Source organism: Schistocerca cancellata, chromosome 12, assembly GCF_023864275.1.
Source record: "Schistocerca cancellata isolate TAMUIC-IGC-003103 chromosome 12, iqSchCanc2.1, whole genome shotgun sequence".
NCBI lineage: Eukaryota > Metazoa > Arthropoda > Insecta > Orthoptera > Acrididae > Schistocerca > Schistocerca cancellata.
Window position 1 is genome coordinate 133,418,827 of NC_064637.1, and position 20,281 is coordinate 133,439,107.

The 20,281-nt window shown below is 46.0% G+C and overlaps 1 protein-coding gene across 1 annotated transcript in view; it reads left to right on the plus strand.

Annotated features, from left to right (window-relative positions):
• LOC126109630 (corticotropin-releasing factor-binding protein) overlaps positions 1 to 20,281 on the plus strand; it is a 1,121,590-nt gene that overhangs the window by 1,073,777 nt on the left and 27,532 nt on the right. The window contains exon 6 of the mRNA XM_049914676.1: positions 5,783 to 6,033. Coding sequence (XP_049770633.1) covers positions 5,783 to 6,033 — 251 coding nt within the window. The remainder of the gene's footprint in view (positions 1 to 5,782; positions 6,034 to 20,281) is intronic.

Sequence of the window (20,281 nt, forward strand, 5' to 3'; positions counted from 1 at the left end):
ACTGCTCGGGGATCTTTGTTACTATATCTTAATTATACGTGTTCTACTTGCCTATAGTTAAACAGAAATGTTTTTATTAGTTACAACATATGCTGTGAATGAAATAATTACTGATTTGGGATCACATGTATCGCATATTTCAGATATAAGCTGGTATCAGTAGCTTCTATGCACACTGGTATCTACTACCACAGTAGTGGAAATTTACCTACTGCCCATGTACATTTCAATATGTACAGGGTGTCTCAAACCTTTAGGGTCGAACTGAAACAAGTGGTAGTAGATCCAAAACAGATTATACTGATATAGGGAAGTAATGGTCGGAAATGGACATTCATTGTGTTATGTTCATACACAGCATACTGTGCAAAACAATAATTTGAGCCGGCCTCTGTGACCGAGAGGTTCTAGGCGCTTCAGTCTGGAACCGCGCGACCGCTGCGGTCGCAGGATCGAATCCTGCCTCGGGTAGGGATGTGTGTGATGTCCTTAGGTTAGTTAGGTTTAAGTAGTTCTAAGTCTAGGAGACTGATGACCTATGATGTTAAGTCCCATAGTGCTCAGAGCCATTTTTGAACAATAATGTAGCTCATAGTAATTGTTGAAAGTAACGACCGCCAGTGTCAATGCTTGCTTGGCAATGGCGCATGAAGTTCTGCGGCACTCTCTCAAAGATCACAGGCATCTCGGATCCTAGCAACTGCAACATCCGTTTCTACGGGGGTTTCATACACCGACGTCTTGATGTAATTCAAGAGGAAAAAGTCCAAAGACGCGTGATCAGGCAATCGCATTGGCCATATGACAGGGCCTCCACTTCTAATCCAAGAATGTTCAGGAGCACGCGAACATTAACATCGAAGTATTCTTGTGCACCGTCATGTTGAAACCACATCCTTTCAGGGGTACAGTCTCCAAGAACTGTGGAAGTACATCTCACAGGAACACTAGGTAACACGGACCTGTCAAACGATGAGGCAGCAAATGCAGTCCTGTTAGATGGTCTTGGACAAGATCACCCGTGCATTGACAGAGAATCATTACTGGTGTCCGCCTATGTGGTTGGCTTGGGGATTTTCCTCACTCGAGACATGGCTGTCGTGGTTGTTGAAAACACCATCGAGGCTAAATGATGCCTCATCTGTGAACAATAAACAAGCATGAAGTTCGGTACTAAAGTACCGTGGTGTATAATCCACTGACAGAGGTTAACGTGGGGCTGAAGCACCTTTCGTCCCAGTGCTTGCATACGTTCTCTATGCCAGAGATGTAATAGATATTTCTTCAGTACTTTACACTCTCTAGCCTTCGAAGTGAGCGTTTCACAGGAAAGTTGATGGGTGCTTATGTGGTTGTCTCCTGAGTGAGCGCGCCCAGTTTCCGTCATTTCCGACAGATAGCGTAGTTGCAGAACAGTTTCAAAATGGCGTCTGTAGGTGATGTACGCTACATGCAACGTGCCGTCATTGAATTTCCCACTGTACAGAAAGAAACTGTGAGGACACGCCAGGTTAGCCGAGCGCGCTAACGCGCTGCTTCCTGGACTCGGGTAGGCGCACCGGCCCCGGATCGAATCCGCCCGTCGGATTAACGACGAGGGCCGGTGTGGCGGCCATCCTGGATGTGGTTTTAGGCGGTTTTCCACATCCCCTAGGTGAATCCGGGGCTGGTCCCCACGTCCCGCCTCAGTTCCACGGCTCGCAGACATCTGAACACTTTCGCACTATTCCATGGATTACACTAGTCGCAGACAGTTGGGGTACACTAATTCGTTCCTGGGGGTACGGTGTGGCGGTAGGAAGGGGATCTGGCTACCCCTTCAACTAACATTGCCACATCCGATTAACCATGCCGACCCTGCGTATCCGCGGGAGAAACGGCACAAGCAAAAGAAAAGAAAGTTACAAAGTGTGACGAATATTCACAAACGCTTTTGCAAAGTCAATGGAGCATGTGCTGTCGACAGTAGTACAGTTAGTCGCTGGGCACGAAGGATGAGGTTGGGAAGGCGGTTCGGCGGAACTCCACGATTTGCAGCAGTCGGCTGTCGTTGTTGTTGTTGGTGTGGTCAGTCCTGAGACTGGTTTGATGTAGCTCTCCATCTACTCTATCATGTTGAAGCTTCTTCATCTCCCAGTACCTACTGCAACCTACATCCTTCTGAATCTGCTTAGTGTATTCATCTCTTGGTCTCCCCCTACGATTTTTACCCTCCACGCTGCCCTCCAATGCTAAATTTGTGATCCCCTGATGCCTCAGAACCTGTCCCTTCTTCTTGTCAAGTTCTGCCACAAACTCCTCTTCTCCCCAATTCTATTCAATACCTCCTCATTAGTTATGTGAGCTACCCATCTAATCTTCAGCATTCTTCTGTAGCACCACATTTCGAAAGCTTCTATTCTCTTCTTGTCTAAACTATTTATCGTCCACGTTTCACTTCCATACTTGGCTACACTCCATACAAATACTTTCAGAAACGACTTCCTGACACTTAAAGCTATACTCGATGTTAACAAATTTCTCTTCTTCAGAAACGCTTTCCTTGCTATTGCCAGTCTACATTTTATATCCTCTCTACTTCGACCATACCTGACATGTTACGGCGAGCTTCCACTTGTTTGCGCCATTAAACGATGTCATTCGTGGAAGACATTTTGAGGACAGTTTATTTATTTATCGTGTCAGAAGCAAACTAAAAAAAACAATATTAGATACATTACTACACACATACATTATGGTTTATGAATTAAACTAGTCAAGAATGAAATAAATGATTAGACACAGATTGTGTTGTCAAACACAAGGTGATTTTAATCTATACAGTGGATGCCCAAAAACTTGCAACGTCCAGTGCACTTTGTGTAGCGTTTACGAGGTTCTCCATGGTGCACACAGTTGGAGGTAATGTGCATTGTAGTAGATGTGTTGATGTCTGCACGGCAGTTCCGCAGTCACACTGGAGAGAGTCCACCTGGAAGCCCCACCTCTCCAGGTTACTCTTGGATCTTGTGACAGAAGAACGCAGGGGACTGAGTGATTTCCATGTGGACCATTTCTTTGTGTGGCCTGGGGGAAGAACTTCTTGCGGGATCAGCCACTCTGGCATCTGACCTGCCATCTCTTCTCCCGATGTTGATGTGGAGTGTCAGCGAGTGGTTCTGTACTGCGAAGGAAGCTCTTTCTAGGCACAAGTGGCCATGTAGTGGGTGGGCTTCGGATGTTAATGCCTTCTTCATTTCACTCCGTGCTGCTGTATCTCTTCGGATGTCCGGGAGGGCTATGCCGGATAAGCAGTATAGTTTGTTTGCTTCCGGTGTGAGGGAATCAGCCGTCTAAGTATACCTAGACGCCCAGGGGACGCCCAGATGTGTAAGGCTTAGTTGTCAGGACACACCCCTAGGTTCGTATCCTGGCAGGGTCGCCATATGAAATGTCCCCTTTGAGCAACTTATACAAGACTGTGCTTAAACTGACACACAATGTTTTTTAGCGCAACGCAATCTGACTTTCAATAATCCCTACAAAACAATGGCCCTGACTAACTTTAACCTATACCTTTCACAAATCACTTACCTCACAAAAATCTTCGTTACTGGAACTACAGCAATACAGCGAGCGCCACTACTGCCAGCTAAATAAAAGGTTCAAACTACGGAAGGCACTAACTACTGATAGGGATAGTTAGCAAATGAAAGATATTAATAGAGAACAAACAATGTATTTACCTTAATAGTCATAATATATATAGCAGTTCATGACAAATTACAAAACTCCGCCATCTCTCTCCCCACATCCACCACTGCTGGCGGCTCACCTCCAACTGTGCAACGCTACGCGCTGTTCACATCCAGCTGCCGCTGCCTAACACTACAATGGCAGACAACAATGCAAACTAGCCACAGACTGCACACAGCAGAGCCCGTGATTTTCATACAGAGTGCTACGTAACGTTGCCAATAAGAAAACATAAACAGCCTACTTACAGAGGTTTCTCTTGTGTCCCCCCAGTGAAACAGTGAGGACAGTGAAACACTGGCACCGCCCCCAGGTCACGGCCTTGAACCGGCAGGGCACACACGTCCTTGTTTCGCGCTGGAGGAAGGCCATAGAACGGGATGGAGACTACGTGGAAAAACAGGGCCCTCGGATAAAACACAATTCTTTCATGTGTGTAATTCTCGTTGTGTTCGATATACACTCCTGGAAATTGAAATAAGAACACCGTGAATTCATTGTCCCAGGAAGGGGAAACTTTATTGACACATTCCTGGGGTCAGATACATCACATGATCACACTGACAGAACCACAGGCACATAGACACAGGCAACAGAGCATGCACAATGTCGGCACTAGTACAGTGTATATCCACCTTTCGCAGCAATGCAGGCTGCTATTCTCCCATGGAGACGATCGTAGAGATGCTGGATGTAGTCCTGTGGAACGGCTTGCCATGCCATTTCCACCTGGCGCCTCAGTTGGACCAGCGTTCGTGCTGGACGTGCAGACCGCGTGAGACGACGCTTCATCCAGTCCCAAACATGCTCAATGGGGGACAGATCCGGAGATCTTGCTGGCCAGGGTAGTTGACTTACACCTTCTACAGCACGTTGGGTGGCACGGGATACATGCGGACGTGCATTGTCCTGTTGGAACAGCAAGTTCCCTTGCCGGTCTAGGAATGGTAGAACGATGGGTTCGATGACGGTTTGGATGTACCGTGCACTATTCAGTGTCCCCTCGACGATCACCAGTGGTGTACGGCCAGTGTAGGAGATCGCTCCCCACACCGTGATGCCGGGTGTTGGCCCTGTGTGCCTCGGTCGTATGCAGTCCTGATTGTGGCGCTCACCTGCACGGCGCCAAACACGCATACGACCATCATTGGCACCAAGGCAGAAGCGACTCTCATCGCTGAAGACGACACGTCTCCATTCGTCCCTCCATTCACGCCTGTCGCGACACCACTGGAGGCGGGCTGCACGATGTTGGGGCGTGAGCGGAAGACGGCCTAACGGTGTGCGGGACCGTAGCCCAGCTTCATGGAGACGGTTGCGAATGGTCCTCGCCGATACCCCAGGAGCAACAGTGTCCCTAATTTGCTGGGAAGTGGCGGTGCGGTCCCCTACGGCACTGCGTAGGATCCTACGGTCTTGGCGTGCGTCCGTGCGTCGCTGCGGTCCGGTCCCAGGTCGACGGGCACGTGCACCTTCCGCCGACCACTGGCGACAACATCGATGTACTGTGGAGACCTCACGCCCCACGTGTTGAGCAATTCGGCGGTACGTCCACCCGGCCTCCCGCATGCCCACTATACGCCCTCGCTCAAAGTCCGTCAACTGCACATACGGTTCACGTCCACGCTGTCGCGGCATGCTACCAGTGTTAAAGACTGCGATGGAGCTCCGTATGCCACAGCAAAATGGCTGACACTGACGGCGGCGGTGCACAAATGCTGCGCAGCTAGCGCCATTCGACGGCCAACACCGCGGTTCCTGGTGTGTCCGCTGTGCCGTGCGTGTGATCATTGCTTGTACAGCCCTCTCGCAGTGTCCGGAGCAAGTATGGTGGGTCTGACACACCGGTGTCAATGTGTTCTTTTTTCCATTTCCAGGAGTGTAGAATTGTTCAAGAAACAAATGCGGTGCGTTACTTTCTGGGCAACCCTCCAATCTGTTGTGGACCTACCGTCACCTGTTAACGTTCGACCCAAAAAGTTGGCAGCGGGCCGTGGACTGGCACCTGAGCCACGCCCCCTACCTGTTGCTCTCGTGCTGCCCGCAGCGTGCAACATCCTGCTGGAGGGCGTGTCCGACGTGTACACGCTGCGCAACTACGGCCGGCGGGTGAACTGCACGCTCAGCACGCTGTTCCCCGCCTCGCTCAAGGTGCTCTCCCTCAGCGTGGGGCTGGCCGGCGCCGGCAGCAAGAGGAGCGCCAGCGGACTCGCCGCCGCCTCCGGGGCCGCCGCGCCGCCCCCGCCGCTGGGGGCGGGCTCCGGCCTGCTCGAGATAGAGACCGGCACCATACACAGGGTGAGTCGCGCCTGCAGCTGACGGCATTCGCGCCAGTATCAATACACTGTGCAGTAGAGATGGGCAAACTGAAACACGTAACTGTTTCGAAACAAATGAAACAGTACAATGTAATGTTTCGATACGCTGTTTCGAAACAGTGAAACAGTTTGTGTTTTGTTATCTAATAAACCTACACATTTTATCATCTTTTTTTTTCCTTTATTGGGTTTCGATTCCCCCTAAAGGGGGCGGGCTGGCAGCAGCTTATTACGCCGCTCTTCAGCCTACAGAAGTTGTGTTAAAAAGATGAAGATAATAAAAAATAATAACAGTTGGCGATAAAATCGGTAACTTAAAGGTAAAAATGGCAGAAAATTCTGGAGCATAAAACATAAAACACAGGGTCGATGAAGCTAATAGAACACACAGGAAGCAGAAAAACAACAGACAGACAATTAAAAAAACACGGCGACAGTCTGGGTTCTGTTCGCAAGAGATATGAAAAGCACACCCAGCGACAGCATGATTTCCGTTCGCAACACTGTGGAAGGACGCACAACACTGAACACTCACGTAAACCCTGCTCTAAAAGTTGGCACAAATACGACATACCACACCCGAGAGCAGGTGGGGGGAAACTGGTCAGATGACGGGAAAAAGGGGGGGGGGAAGGAGAGGAAGGAAAAGTGAAGGGGGAGGGGGGGAAAGGAGCCAATGGAAGAGGAGGACCCATAAGAGGGGTGGGGGGTGCTGAGCAGACTGGCCAGGGAGTGGGGAAGGCAGAGGAGGGGAGTACAAAAGGACTTGGGGGGGGGGAAGGAGATGAGAGGCGGGGAGAAATCACAGGATGGAAGGGGGGGAGGAAGAGGGAGCCCAGGGAAAGGACGGAGGAAAGGAGGGGGGGTTGAGGATCAGAGTTGATAGGAAGGATAAATGGAGGGAGAGAGGGCATCATCCGAGAGGGGGAGCTGATGGAAGCCACCTTGGGAAAGGAGATGTAGGGTGTAGAGATGGAGGGTAGGGGGGACACAACGGTGATGACGTGGCAGGGGGCGGGGATGGGAGAGGAGAGAAGAGGAGCAACCAGGGGGTGAGGGGGTTCAAGACGGCGGGAGGTGTAGAGGATGCGGATATGTTTATCATCTTTACTGTCTACTGTATAAGTATGTCCACAAACACAAATGAGGTGCGAGAGCGCTAATCATATTGCGGAAAGTATGAAATTATCACTTAGGCGTCTTGACAGTTCCGTATTTCTGCAGCAAATACGCTGCTTTCGTGTCGTGTTTCATACTTTTCAATTGGCTGAGGACAGCCATAGCTGAAGACAGAAGAACCACCACGGACGGAACTGGGGGTGGGAGCGAACTGCAGAAACAACGGATATGCTACTGGGAATCCCACATTCCGTTAGTATGGGTAATATACCCATCCTGCTAATTTCCATGCACACAAAGGGAATCATTGAGGATAATAGGCACAGTGACTATAGACTCACAAATAACGCCAAATAATTCGAATAAATAACAAAATATAACAGAAAAAAATTTTGTCTTTCAAGGTGTTTCGAACCGTCACTATAAATTCACCATGCTTCCTAGTCCTTCCCGTTCACCATTATACTATCAGTGATATGTCAGACAGATTGCTTGCAATTATACCTACATCAAATTTATGTATATGTCTAATAACTGTCACTCTTCGCCATTTTTTTATTAAAAATGTTGTAGGCTTACTTACGTTTCTTAATATGATTACTGTACATGAACAGAGAAGCGTATGTTATCAAAAAGTGTAATTTAACTGAATGATTTCCACATATTTATTATTTTGAATGTGAATAGTATGCGTCGTTTTATTGTTTAGTTAGTGTTTATAAAGCAGATGTTACCCCATTTCGGAATATGACAGTCAGCTAGAAACGAAGCTTTATTTTCGGATATATTAAGCTTCATGCTATTGCTTGTCAAAAAGATTTCGACGCTCTTGAAAGTGTTTCATGAAGTGGTATGTTAAATGTGTTTCAGTACCTGTGCCGAGCCCGAATCTCGTCCGACACAGAGCGGAATGAAACATCACTGCTTCCAGGCACAGGTGGACTGAAACAGCCTTATTTTGAAACAACGATACAGTTTCTGTGTCTGGCTCGAGATCGAATCTGGTCCGGATATCCGAGACAGGGGCGGAATGAAACACCACCGTTTCGAAACAGTGAACCACAACCGTTCCGAAACACTGAAACAGTTCCACGTATCGATACACTGTATCGGAACGTAGAAACAGTGGCCAAGTCTAATCTGTGCAGTACGTCGGTAAACCGCAGAGCGAGCAGCGCTCTTGATCAGGAAAGTGGCCTACCTGCTGACAATCAGCTTCGCGTCCAGACGGCAGTCCAGCTTGTGGTGATTCACGAAGGTTTTGTACGTGTGCTTTCCTTCCGTAGGTTAAATTCTATACTTACTTCCACATATTGTTAACATACAATGAAGCGCCAAAGAAAAACACGCGTATTCAAATGCAGTAATATATACAGGGTGTTACAAAAAGGTACGGCCAAACTTTCAGGAAACATTCCTCACACACAAATAAAGAAAAGATGTTGTGTGGACATGCGTCCGGAAACGCTTAATTTCCATGTTAGAGCTCATTTTAGTTTCGTCAGTATGTACTGTACTTCCTCGATTCACCGCCAGTTGGCCCAATTGAAGGAAGGTAATGTTGACTTCGGTGCAATCACGTCATCAACACAGATTTTCTGTGAACGTTTGGGCAGACATTGTTGGTGATGTCGTGATTGGGCCCCATGTTCTTCCACCTACGCTCAATGGAGCACGTTATCATGATTTCATACGGGATACTCTACCTGCGCTGCTAGAACATGTGCCTTTACAAGTACGACACAACATGTGGTTCATGCACGATGGGGCTCCTGCAGCACATTTTAGTCGAAGTGTTCGTACGCTTCTCAACAACAGATTCGGTGACCGATGGATTGCTGGAGGCGGACCAATTCCGTTGCCTCCACGCTCTCTTGACCTCAACCCTCTTGACTTTCATTTATGGGGCTTTTGAAAGCTCTTGTCTACGCAACCCCGGTACCAAATGTAGAGACTCTTCGTGCTCGTATTGTGGACGGCCGTGATACAATACGCCATTCTCCAGGGCTGCATCAGCGCATCAGGGATTCCATGCGACGGAGGGGGGATGCATGTGTCCTCGCTAACGGAGGACATTTTGAACATTTCCTGTAACAAAGTGTTTGAAGTCACGCTGGTACGTTCTGTTGTTGCGTGTTTCCATTCCATGATTAATGTGATTTTAAGAGAAGTAATAAAATGAGCTCTAACACGGAAAGTATGCGTTTCCGGACACATGTCCACATAAGATGTTTTCTTTCTTTGTATGTGTGGAATGTTTCCTGAAAGTTTGGCCGTACCTTTTTGTAACACCCAGTATAAACAGGCAGAGTGCGGCGCTGCGGTCGGCAAAGTCTGTAAAGGGTGGTCCATTGAGTCTCAGCAGGTAGGCCACTTTCCTGATCGAGAGTGCTGCTCGCTCTGCGGTTTACCGACGTACTGCAGAGTAGACTTGGCCACTGTTTCTACGTTCCGATACAGTGTATCGATACGTGGAACTGTTTCGGTGTTTCGGAACTGCTACGGTTCACTGTTTCGGAACAGTGGTGTTTCATTCCGCCCCTGTCTCGGATAACCGGATCAGATTCGATCTCGAACCAGACACAGAAACTGTATCGTTGTTTCAAAATAAGGCTGTTTCAGTCCACCTGTGCTTGGAACGGACTAATTGTATCGAAACAGTGATGTTTCATTCCCCTCTGTGTCGGACGAGATTCGGGCTCGGCACAGGTACTGAAACACATTTAACATACCACTTCACTTCATGAAACACTTTCAAGAGCGCCGAAATCTTTTTGACAAGCAATAGCATGAAGCTTAAGATATCCGAAAATAAAGCTTCGTTTCTAGCTGACTGTCATATTCCGAAATGGGGTAACATCTGCTTTATAAACACTAACCAAGCAATAAAACGACGCATACTATTCACATTCAAAATAATAAATATGTGAAAATCATTCAGTTAAATTACACTTTTTGATAAAATACGCTTCTCTGTTCATGTACACTAATCATATTAAGAAACGTAAGTAAGCCTACAACATTTTTAATAAAAAAAAAAACGCGGAGAGTGACAGTTATTAGACATATACATAAATTTGATGTAGGTATAATTGCAAGCAATCTGTTGTCCGGGCCAAATATCTCACGAAATAAGCATCAAACGAAAAAAACTACAAAGAACTAAACTCGTCTAGCTTGAAGGGGGAAAACAGATGGCGCTATGGTTGGCCCGCTAGATTGCGCTGCCATATGTCAAACGGATATCAACTGCGTTTTTTTTAAATAGGAACCCCTATTTTTAATTACATATTCGTGTAGCACGTAAAGAAATATGAATGTTTTAGTTGGACCACTTTTTTCGCTTTGTGACAGATGGCGCTGTAATACTCACAAAAGTATAAGTACGTGGTATCACGTAACATTCCGCCAGTGCGGACGGGATTTGCTTCGTGGTACATTACCCGTCTTAAAATGGACCCTTTACCAATTCCGGAAAAGGTCGATATCGTGTTGATGTATAGTCATTGTGATCAAAATGCCCAGCAGGCGTGTGCTATGTATGCTTCTCGGTATCCTGGACGACATCATCCAAGTGCCCGGACCGTTCGCCGGATAGTTACGTTATTTGACGAAATAGAAAGTGTTCAGCCACATGTGAAACGTCAACCACGACCTGCAACAAATGATGATGGCCGAGTAGGTGTTTTAGGTGCTGTCGCGGCTAATCCGAACATCAGTAACAGACAAATTGCGCGAGAAATGGGAACTCAAAAACGTCGGTGATGAAAATGCTACATCAACATCGATTGTATCCGTACCATATTTCTATGCACCAGGAATTGCATGGCGACGACTTTGAACGTCGTGTACAGTTCTGCCACTGCGCACAAGAGAAATTACGGGACTATGACAGATTTTTTGCACGCGTTCTATTTGGTGACGAAGCGTCATCCACCAACAGCGGTAACGTAAACCGGCATAATATGCACTATTGGGCAACGGAAAATCCACGATGGCTGCGACAAGTGGAACACCAGCGACCTTAGCGGGTTAATGTATGGTGCGGCATTATGCGAGGAAGGATAATTGGCCCCCATTTGATTTCCTACGTAATGTTCTACCGATGTTACTACAAGATATTTCACTGCTTGACAGAATGGCGATTTACTTCCAACATGATGGATGTCCGGCACATAGATCGCGTGCGGTTGAAGCGGTATTGAATAGCATATTTCATGACAGGTAGATTGGTCGTCGAAGCACGTTCATCGGATCTGACGTCCCCGGATCTCTTTCTGTGGGGAAAGTTGAAGGATATTTGCTATGGTGATTCACCGACAACGCCTGACAACAAGCGTCAGCGCATTGTCAGTGCATGTGCGAACATTACGGAAGGCGAACTACTCGCTGTTGACAGGAATGTCGTTACACGTATTGCCAAACGCATTGAGGTTGACGGACATAATATTGAGCATTTATTGCATTAATGTGGTATTTACAGGTAATCACTCTATAACAGCATGCGTTCTCAGAAATGATAAGTTCACGAAGGTACATGTGTCACATTGGAACAACCGAAATAAAATGTTCAAACGTACCTACGTTCCTTAATTTAAAAAACCTACCTGTTACCAACTGTTCGTTTAAAATCACAAAGCGAAAAAAGTGGTCCGACTAAAACATTCATATTTCTTGACGTACTACACTAATATGTAATAAAAAATGGAGGTTCCTATTTAAAAAAAAAAAAACCGCAGTTGATATCCGTTTGACCTATGGCAGCCCCATCTAGCGGGCCAACCATAGCGCCATCTGGTTTCCCCCTTCAAGCTAGACGAGTTTCGTTCTTTGTAGTTTTTTCGTTTGACGCTTATTTCGTGAGATATTTGGCCCGGTCACGATCAATGAACCACCCTGTATAAGACGAGTGTCTGGCGCAGTTGTTAGGTCGGTTACCGCTGCTACAATCCAGGTTATCAAGATATGAAAGTGTTGTTATAGTCGGCGCACGAGCGATGGGACACAGCATGTCTGAGGTAGCGATGAAGTGGGAATTTTCACGTTCAACCATTTCACAAGTGTGCCGTGAATATCACAAATCCGCTTAAACATCAAACCTCCGACATCGCTGCAGCCGGGAAAATATCCTGCAAGAACGGGACCAACAACGACTGAAGACACTCGTTCAACAAACTCGTTCCACAAACTGCTGCAGATTTCAATGTTTGGCCATCAACAAGTGTCAGCGTTTGAACCATTCAACGAAACATCATCGATATGGGCTTTCGGAGCCGAAGGCCCACTCGTGTACCCTTGATGACTGCACGACACAAAGCTTTACGCCTCATCTGGCCCGTCAGCACCGACATTGGACTGTTGATGACTGGGAACATGTTAACAAGAAGTGTCAGAATACACTTCCCTGGGGCACGACTGAAATGTATGCGTTTGTTGATGAATCCAGACAAGATAACGTGCTGGGTCTTAAATAGCAAGAAATTCTCGATCCACTATCAAATTTTATTTGGAACCCTATATAAGAAAACGTTTATTAATAGACGCTCGTGTGTCAAATGCTTTCCAGGAGTCAAGAAATACTGCATCTATGTCATTTCCATGATCCATGGCTTCCAGAATGTGAGGTGAGAAAAGCGCAAGTTCAATTTTCGATAATCGATGTTTCCGGAATCCATTGTTGGTGGTACGGAGATCATTCTATTAGATTCATACTGAAGTGCCAATCAAGCTGGTGTAGATATACATATTCAAATATAGATACATCTAAATAGGTAGAATACGGCGCTGCGGTCGGCAACGCCTACATAAGACAAGAGGTCTCAGCGCAGTAGTTAGATGGGTTACTGCTGCTACTGTGGCAGGTTATCAAGATTTAAGTGAGTTTCAAGGTAGTGTTACATTCGGCGCACGAGCCATGGGACACAGCATGTCAGAGGTAACGATGAAATGGGGATTTTTCCCGTCCGACCATTACAAGAGTGTACCGTGAATATCAGGAATCCGGTAAAATATCAAATCTCCATCCCTGCGCCCGTAGAAAGATCGTGGAAGAACGGGACCAACGACGACTGAAGGGAATCGTTCGTGGTCACAGAAGTGAAACTCTTCCGCAAATTGCTGCAAATTTCAATGCTGAGCCATGAACAAGTGTCAGCGTGCGAACCATTCAACGAAAAATCGATATGGGCTTTCGAAGCCGAAGGCCCACTTGTGTATCCTTGATGACTGCACGACAAAAAGCTTTACGCCTCGCATGGGCCTGTCAACACACTGGACTGCTGATGACTGGAAACATGTTGTGTGGTCGGACGAGTCTCGTTTCCAATTGTATCGAGCGAATGGACGTGGACGGGAATGGAGACAACCTCATGGATCCTGATTGTCAACAGCTGGCTGTTCAAGCTGATGGAGGCTCTGTGATGGTGTGGGGCGTGTGCAATTGGAGTGGTATTGGACCTCTGATACGTCTAGATACGACTCTGACAGGTGACACGTACGTAAGCATCCGGTCTGATCACCTGCATCCATTCATACCAATTGTGCATTCCGACGGGCCTGCACAATTCCAGCAGGACAGTGGCACGCCCCACACGTCCAGAATTGCTACAGAGTGGCGCCAGGAACACTCTTCGAGGTTTAAGACTTCCCGCTGGCCACCAAACTCCCGATACATGAACGTTGTTGAGCATATCTGGCATGCCATGCAACGTGCTGTTCAGAAGAGATTTCCACCCCTTCGTGCTCTTACGGATTTATGAACAGCCCTGCAGGATTCATGGCTTCAGTTCCCTCCAGCACTACTTCAGACATTAGTCGAGTCCATGCCACGTCGTGTTGCGGCACTTGTGTGTGTTCGCGGGGGCCTTCACGATATTAGGCAGCTATACCAGTTTTTTTGGCTCTTCATTGTATAAAACTTATTTTGACATTGAAATATTTAAATCTCAACGCAGCCCAACAGAACTACGTGAAAATTTAATTTTGAACGGAGATACGTGAAAGCTCACGCTACACGATGCGTAGTCCCGATTAGCTGGTACATTAAACAATTCGCATGCGAGAAAGCAATACATGTCGACAGAATGTACGCGTGCTATCTGACTGGAAAACAAAATGAGTCAGATTAAAATGTCGGCCCTGCGTATAGCTAATTTTTAGCTTTGCTCTTGCAGACAGTCACTGTACCAGAATTGTTATTGTAATTACACACCAAATGAACATAAAATTAACGCATCTGATGAAACGGCTTGAAAATTTACAAAATTGCACTTTCCTGAAATCGTGTACAAGTATCAAATCTCTTGACTGCCGTGCTGTTATTTTCACAAGCACACTGTGACAAAACCGAGCGAGGTGGCGCAGTAGTTAGCACACTGGACTCGCATTCGGGAGGACGACGGTTCAATCCCGTCTCCGGCCATCCTGATTTAGGTTTTCCGTGATTTCCCTAAATCGTTTCAGGCAAATGCCGGGATGGTTCCTTTGAAAGGGCACGGCCGATTTCCTTCCCAATCCTTCCCTAACCCGAGCTTGCGCTCCGTCTCTAATGACCTCGTTGTCGAAGGGACGTTAAACACTAACCACCACCACCACACTGTGACAAACACTGCACCTTACGATTGACGTGAACCCTCATGAGAACTAAATTCATTGGCCTACCTGTGCACACGGAACGCTCGTCTGCGCTGCGACCTGCCACTGTTGGGATGATGATGGGATTGTCAAAAATCAAATTTCGTTTGCCTTACTTGCGACGTGTACTGCAAGACTGTATCTCGCCAGTTTTGACAAAAAAATTCTTCTGCAGCACACAATTCGCGATGTGCAATGCGAGTGTATAAACACATTCATAAAGGTAAAGAATGAAAAATGAGAAACTAATCTTAACGACTGATAAACGAGAACAAAGAATCCAAGATATCTATGCTTCATTAAGCCAAAACCACAATACACCCTTTCATAAAGTTCTCTCAACGAGACAAGTTAGCAATATATTTTTAATAATTTCCCTGTGTACAATTACTTTCCTCCACACTTGTTCCAAAAAAAAAAAAAAAAAAAAAAATAAGGCTCTGAGCACTATGGGGCTCAACTTCTGAGGTCACCAATCCCCTAGAACTTAGTACTACTTAAACCTAACTAACCTAAGGACATCACAAACATCCATGCCCGAGGCAGCATTCGAACCTGCGATCGTAGCGGTCGCGCGGTTCCAGACTGTAGCGCCTAGAACCGCTCGGCTACTCCGGCCGGCCACTTGTTTCAATTATAAGACAAAACCATATGTTGCATTATAATATTCCCACAGTAAACTTTGACCATACGCAATGTTCCAACACGAAGAAACTGAGGAAAGGCCAGCTTCCATCGTTTTCAAACCTAGTACATAACCAGACTGAGTAACACACACTACACTACACTGCACTATTCTCTGACTTAGCGCCGCGCGGTCTCAGGCGTCTAGTCACGGTCCGCGCCCCCCTACCCCCCCCCCCTTTCGGAGGTTCGAGTCTTCCCTCGGGCATGGTGTTGTCCATAGCGTAAGCTAGTTTAAGTTAGATTAAGTAGTGTTTAGGCTTAGGGACCGATAACCTAAGTAGTTTGGTCCCATAAGATCTTTTTTCTCTGACTTACTCTAATATCTTTGGCCTCAAAACACAGACTTACAAAGAATATAATTCTATCGATACTACAGATGTTGAGCACATTTACGAGATTCTCAACTTCATTCACAGTTATGGCCAAAACTTCGTGAAAATCGGCATGGCGAATCACAGTCTCCTTTCAATCTCTATTTGGTCATCTGGTCGAATCGTACAATATCCAACTTTGTGGAACATTCTGATGTATCACTGGCTAGATGTTGGACTGCTTGGGAATGTGAGGGCTGGCATACTAGTTGTCGAGGTCCCGGTCGACCACATCTGACCACGACTATGGGAGACAGCCATACTGTGGTCCAAGCACGTCTTAACTGTATCTGCCATCATAGTGCAAATAATGGGCTCCCCGAGACAGTCTTTTTCCTTCCCCATCATTGGAGGGACACCAGTAGGAGCCAGACAAAGCAATTACCGTATCATGTGTAGGCTGCCGTTAACACAACACGAACGGTAGTGTTTGGAGTGATGCCGTTATTGGCAAGCATGGACTAATGAGAAATAGCTTCACGTTGTGTTCAGTGTTCAACAGTGGATAACACTTCTGCACTATCCCCTATGACGATCTTCGGCAAGTATTGCGGTGACTTGGTGAGAGGTCCCATTCTTCCAACGTTTTGGAGAGGGACAGCGTTGTTGTTCCTGTGCATCTTGGTGTGGGGGAGAATCGGGTACGACTTGAGGTCACGTCTGGTGGTGTGTGAAAGAGGTTGGTGTGCACAATGGTACACAACAGACATCCTGCATCCCCATGCCTTACCTGTTATGTGAAAGTATCGTGGTGGCATTTTTCAGGAGGACAACACTCGTCCAGACATGGTCGTGTCTGGTACTCCTCTGATCAGCGAGATCCATAGATCTGCCCTCGACAGAACGTGTGTGGGACCAGTGCAGATATCAACTCCGTCTCGGTGTCAGCATTCCAGATATCAAGGATCAGTTAGTTACAACAGCTGACTAGTTTGCCTCAAGAGAGGAAGTATAATGACTTTTCTGGAGACTATAAATCTACTCTGTAGGAATCAGCATGGGTTTCGAAAAAGACGGTCATGTGGAACCCAGCTCGCGCTATTCGTACACGAGACTCAGAGGGCCATAGACACGGGTTCACAGGCAGATGCCGTGTTTCTTGACTTCCGCAAGGCGTTCGATACAGTTCCCCACAGTCGTTTAATGAACAAAGTAAGAGCATATGGACTATCAGACCAATCGTGTGATTGGATTGAGGACTTCCTAGATAACAGGACGCAGCATGTTATTCTCAATGGAGAGAAGTCTTCCGAAGTAAGAGTGATTTCAGGTGTGCCGCAGGGGAGTGTCATAGGACCGTTGCTATTCACAATATACATAAATGACCTGGTGGATGACATCGGAAGTTCACTGAGGCTTTTTGCAGATGATGCTGTGGTGCATCGAGAGGTTGTAACAATGGAAAATTGTACTGAAATGCAGGAGGATCTGCAGCGAATTGACGCATGGTGCAGGGAATGGCAATTGAATCTCAATGTAGACAAGTGTAATGTGCTGCGAATACACAGAAAGATAGATCCTTTATCATTTAGCTACAAAATAGCAGGTCAGCAACTGGAAGCAGTTAATTCCATAAATTATATGGGAGTACGCATTAGGAGTGATTTAAAATGGAATGACCATTTAAAATTAATCGTCGGTAAAGAAGACGCCAGACTGAGATTCATTGGGAGAATCCTAAGGAAATGCAATCCGAAAACAAAGGAACTAGGTTACAGTACGCTTGTTCGCCCACTGCTTGAATACTGCTCATTAGTGTGGGATCCGTACAGGATAGGGTTGATAGAAGAGATAGAGAAGATCCAACGGAGAGCAGCGCGCTTCGTTACAGGATCATTTAGTAATCGCGAAAGCGTTACGGAGATGATAGATAAACTCCAGTGGAAGACTCTGCAGGAGAGACGCTCAGTAGCTCGGTATGGGCTTTTGTCAAAGTTTCGAGAACATACCTACACCGAAGAGTCAAGCAGTATATTGCTCCCTCCTCCGTATATCTCGCGAAGAGACCATGAGGATAAAATCAGAGAGAGATTAGAGCCCACGCACAAGCATACCGACAATCCTCCTTTCCACGAACAATACGAGACTGGAATAGAAGGGAGAACCGATAGAGGTACTCAAAGTACCCTCCGTCACACACCGTCAGGTGGCTTGCGGAGTATGGATGTAGATGTAGATGTAGATTACGCCCTTACCAACGAGATTAGTACATGGATCCAGACCACAGGGGCCGCAACGTCATGCTGATAATTGGCTCCATGTAGCCCATTTCTTTGGAAATTTGATTGCATTTTGTAGTCACTCAAATAACATCACACATCCTCTAACCTATTAACAAGGGGAGGCCACGACGTTTGGAACGCGGATTTAGTGCAAACTTCGCACACTCGTAGTACTCCATTAGGACAACAAAATGTGTAAGCAGTAGCTCATACTTCTCAAGCGTTATTGAGAAAATCGCAAGATAATTTTGGTCTCAAATACATACCTGTGCGTGGCAATTTCTACCATGAAGCGGCGGAAGCCTAGAGGATAGCGTTCAAGCCCCGTAACCATTGGGTCGCTGGATCGAGTCCCGTTCGTCAGTTTTTTTTTTTTTTTTCATTTCCAACTCAGTCAATTCTTTTACTATTTATATTACAATTGATATAATGGGAAAAAATGCGTGTAATCGGATGAACTTTTATTAAATTTACAACGTTATTTGGCAGTCCACAAATTTTTATCATCACAAATAATATAATATTCATAACTATCGACAGTAAACGACCAAACGCATGAAGTGATACTGAAAATGTATGCTTGTGCGTGATTTGAGAAATCCCTCATACCTGAAAGGAGCCCAAAGCGACATGTTACCTCCAAGTTTATGAGCGGCACAAACGGCTTTCGAAAGATGTACAATTAATCGTCGCTTTCGACATTACAAGTTGTAGCATAGTATTTTTCGTAAAAACATGGAAAACATAAAGTTAAACGGCACCAGTTGCATTGAAGAAATGCTATGTTTCCGTATACACAAGGTCTTTTGAGGTTTTCCGTGGGGAAACAAACCTCGTTAGCATTTTGAAAAACCTGTTGCGCGGTGTGGGAACCTTACCAGGTAGGACTGACTGAGTACATCGAGAAAGTTCAAAAAAAAGAAGCAGCACGTTTTGTATTATCGCGAAATATGGGAGAGTGTGTCACAGAAATGGTACAGGATTTGGGATGGACATCATTAAAAGAAAGCCGTTTTTCGTTGCGACGGAATCTTCTCATGAAATTCCAATCACCAAATTTCTCCTCCGAATGCGAAAATATTTTGTTGACACCGACTTACATAGGGAGGAACTATCACAGAGATAAAATAAGGGAAATCAGAGCTCGTACGGAAAGATATAGGTGTTCATTCTTTCCGCGCGCTATTCGAGATTGGAATAGTAGATAATCGTGAAGGTGGTTCGATGAACCCTCTGCCAGGCACTTAAATGTGATTTGCAGCGTATCCATGTAGATGTACATGAACCTGTCTTTCAGAGGAAGCAAACCATGCATAACGCAGCATTTCCTTAAATATCGGTGCTGCTAATTGGTCATGCAGTATCGACTGTATTTTAATAGCGTCTTCACGAGAAGCAATTTCTCGTTCTCTTTCGATTAAATACGAACAGTTTTGAATACACGGACAAGTATACATTTTCAGTATCACTTTATGCGTTTGGTCGTTTGCTAGTCGATAGTAAATTATATCATTTGTGATAATAATAATTTGTAGACTGCCAAATAATATCGTAAATTTAATAAAAGTTCACCCGATTACACGTATTTTTCCCATAATATCAATTGTAATATAAATAGTAAAAGAAATGACTGTGTTGGAAATGAAAAAAAAAAAAACTGACGAACGGGACTCGATCCAGCGACCCAATGGTTACGGGGCTCGAACGCCAACCACTTTTTTTTTTAAGTCTCATTATGTTCGCTTTTGTTCGTTGCATCTGCTCGGGACGGACGTCGTAAGACATCCGTTTAAGTTCGTAGTTGGCCGATTAGCTCAGTTTTTTTTTTTTTTTTTCTTCCAGAGGTTTGCTGCTAACACACTGACCGAACACGCTGAGCTACCGTGCCGGCTATCCGGTCGGCTGCCGCCGGTTCATGACAAAAATGGCCACGCACAGGTTTATATTGGACGACCGAAATTATCTTGCGATTTTCTCAATAACGCTTGAGAAGTATGCGCTACTGCTTACACATTTTGTTATCCTAATGGGGTACTAAGAGTGTACAAAGTTTGCAGTAAACCCGCGTTCCAAACGTTTTGCCTCCCCTTGTAAGTTTCATTTCGTTTCCTCCTTCCCTTCCATCCGTATAACTCACTTTGCAAAGCAGTGTGATGCTTCTCATTATCTTCGTGTTGCAGAATCTCAGGATAGCGAA